Raw genomic sequence first — 1,984 nt, forward strand, 5'->3', positions numbered from 1 at the left:
AGATTGGGAGCTAGAAATGTAAAACTGAAAATATTTATAAGCCCTGTGTCTGCCCCTTCTGGAAAAAAAAAACAAAAACCCAAAAACCGGAACCCTGGCTTGTTATTATGTCATCTGAAAGTCTTACTCTGTTTTAAGACATTTTGTTTTCTGTGCTTAAGTTCTGAATAACAATACATTCTAACACAGAATTAAACTATTAGTCTCTTCCATGTTGGCAGGGGACACATTTGTCTGAGTACTTCCTGACACTTAAGCACAATATATATGACACAGCTGAATAGATTAAAATAGTGATGTGCTTGAACACATGCAGCTGATCGAAAAATACAATGCTGTCATTCCTGTTTTGTCATTTCAGATGGGAATTCTTGGGCCACCCAGCCAGCAAGCACCACCTCCGTATCCAGGTCAAAGCCCAGCAAGTCAGCCAGTTATGCAGCAGCCCACAACTCCAATGTTTGTTTCCCCTCCACCAAAGACACAGAGGCTTCTTCATTCTGAGGCTTACCTGAAATATATTGAAGGGCTTAGCGCTGAATCAAATAGTATTAGCAAGTGGGACCAGACCCTTTCAGGTAAGGTTCTCCACACTAATTTGGATACTGACAAAACCAAGTATGTGTTTATTACTTTGGATCAATTATTTCTTAATTATTCCTTTTACAGTGGTTATCACAGGGGCAGACAAAATCTGCCCCATAGGCCAAATCCAGCCCACCAGGCCCTTCTATCTGGTTTGTGGGGCCCCTAAAAAATTTAGAAAATTATTTATTATCTGCCCCTGGCTGCCTGTCAAAGATGAGAAGGTTCCAGCAGCAGTAGGACCCAGGAGGAGCTGGCAGCAGGAACTTGGGGTGGCAGAACCCAGCAGCTACAGCAGCAAGTCCTGCCCAGCCCCACTCTCACCCCCCCAACTGAAAGCCTCTGCCTAGCACCCTTGGGGCTGTTCCCTGTCTCCCTCCAGGAAACTCAGCTAAGAACACGGGGTGGGAGGGAGGCAGGGAAGGACCATGGGCAATCACCTCAGTCCTAAGGGCTGAGACAGGCTGGCTTCTGTTGACTCCTGCAGTCTGGAAATGCAGCCAGGAGTCTCATGGTGCTAGAGCAGCTGGCGAGGGGATGGGGAGGAGCACCGGCGGTAGGTAGGAAAGTGGGGAAGTGGTGGCAAGTGGGCATGCGGGAGCTCAGCAACAGCTGGGTGGGATCACGCCAGTGTCCTGGAGGTAGGTCCGGTAGGGGCCCAGGGCAGGGCAGCAGAGTGCGGGCCTGGGCTCGCAAGGGCTCTATGGAGCAGGGCTGGGCTGCGGCAGCAGGGAGAGCGGGGAACCAATCTAACTCTGTAGAGCCCCTGCCAGCCTGGGCCCCCGTGCTCCTGCCACCCCACCTTGAGCCCCCACCAGCTCTGGCCCCAGGACACCGGCATGGGCCCTACACTCCCACCCAGCTGTCACTGCGTTCCTGCTCACTGCCACTGCCCCCCTCCACCTGCTGCTGCCATTTCCCTGCTTTTCTGCCCCCTGCCCACCAGCCTCCCTGGCACTATGTGGTTCCCGGCTGCATTGCCGGACCACAGGACTCAATAGGAGCTAGCTGGGCTGGCTCCATGCAGTGCAGCTGGGACATGGTGCTGGAGTGGAGGGCAGCGGGTGGGGATGTGGAAGTGGCAGGAGAGGGACAGTGGTGGCAGATCAGGTGTGTGGGGGAAGTGGTGGCAAGTGGGAACTCAGGGCCGTGCCAGTGCCCCAGGACCAGGAGCTGGGGCTTGGGGGGGCATTGAATGAGGGAGGGACTAAGTGTGCATGTGTGTGCAATGAGGGAGGGACTGAGTGTGCGTGTGCTCAGTGAGGGAGGGACAGTGTGTATATGTTCATAAGGTGAGTCCCACAGACACACTCCACCATACACATACACCTACACCCCTCTCGCACTGCCATGCATCCAGACCCCCACACCCCTTCACATACCCCAGCCACCCTCCCCC

The 1,984-nt window shown here is 53.9% G+C and overlaps 1 protein-coding gene across 8 annotated transcripts in view; it reads left to right on the plus strand.

Moving 5' to 3' along the window:
- Positions 1 to 1,984, plus strand: part of PBRM1 (polybromo 1) — a 147,576-nt gene that overhangs the window by 139,566 nt on the left and 6,026 nt on the right. For all 8 annotated transcript variants that reach the window (XM_019505222.1, XM_019505221.1, XM_019505224.1 and 5 more), the window contains one exon: positions 362 to 578. In XM_019505222.1, coding sequence (XP_019360767.1) covers positions 362 to 578 — 217 coding nt within the window. The remainder of the gene's footprint in view (positions 1 to 361; positions 579 to 1,984) is intronic.

The sequence above is a fragment of the Gavialis gangeticus genome, unplaced genomic scaffold (genome assembly GCF_001723915.1).
Source record: "Gavialis gangeticus isolate Ggan-Ray unplaced genomic scaffold, GavGan_comp1, whole genome shotgun sequence".
Taxonomy (NCBI): Eukaryota; Metazoa; Chordata; order Crocodylia; family Gavialidae; genus Gavialis; species Gavialis gangeticus.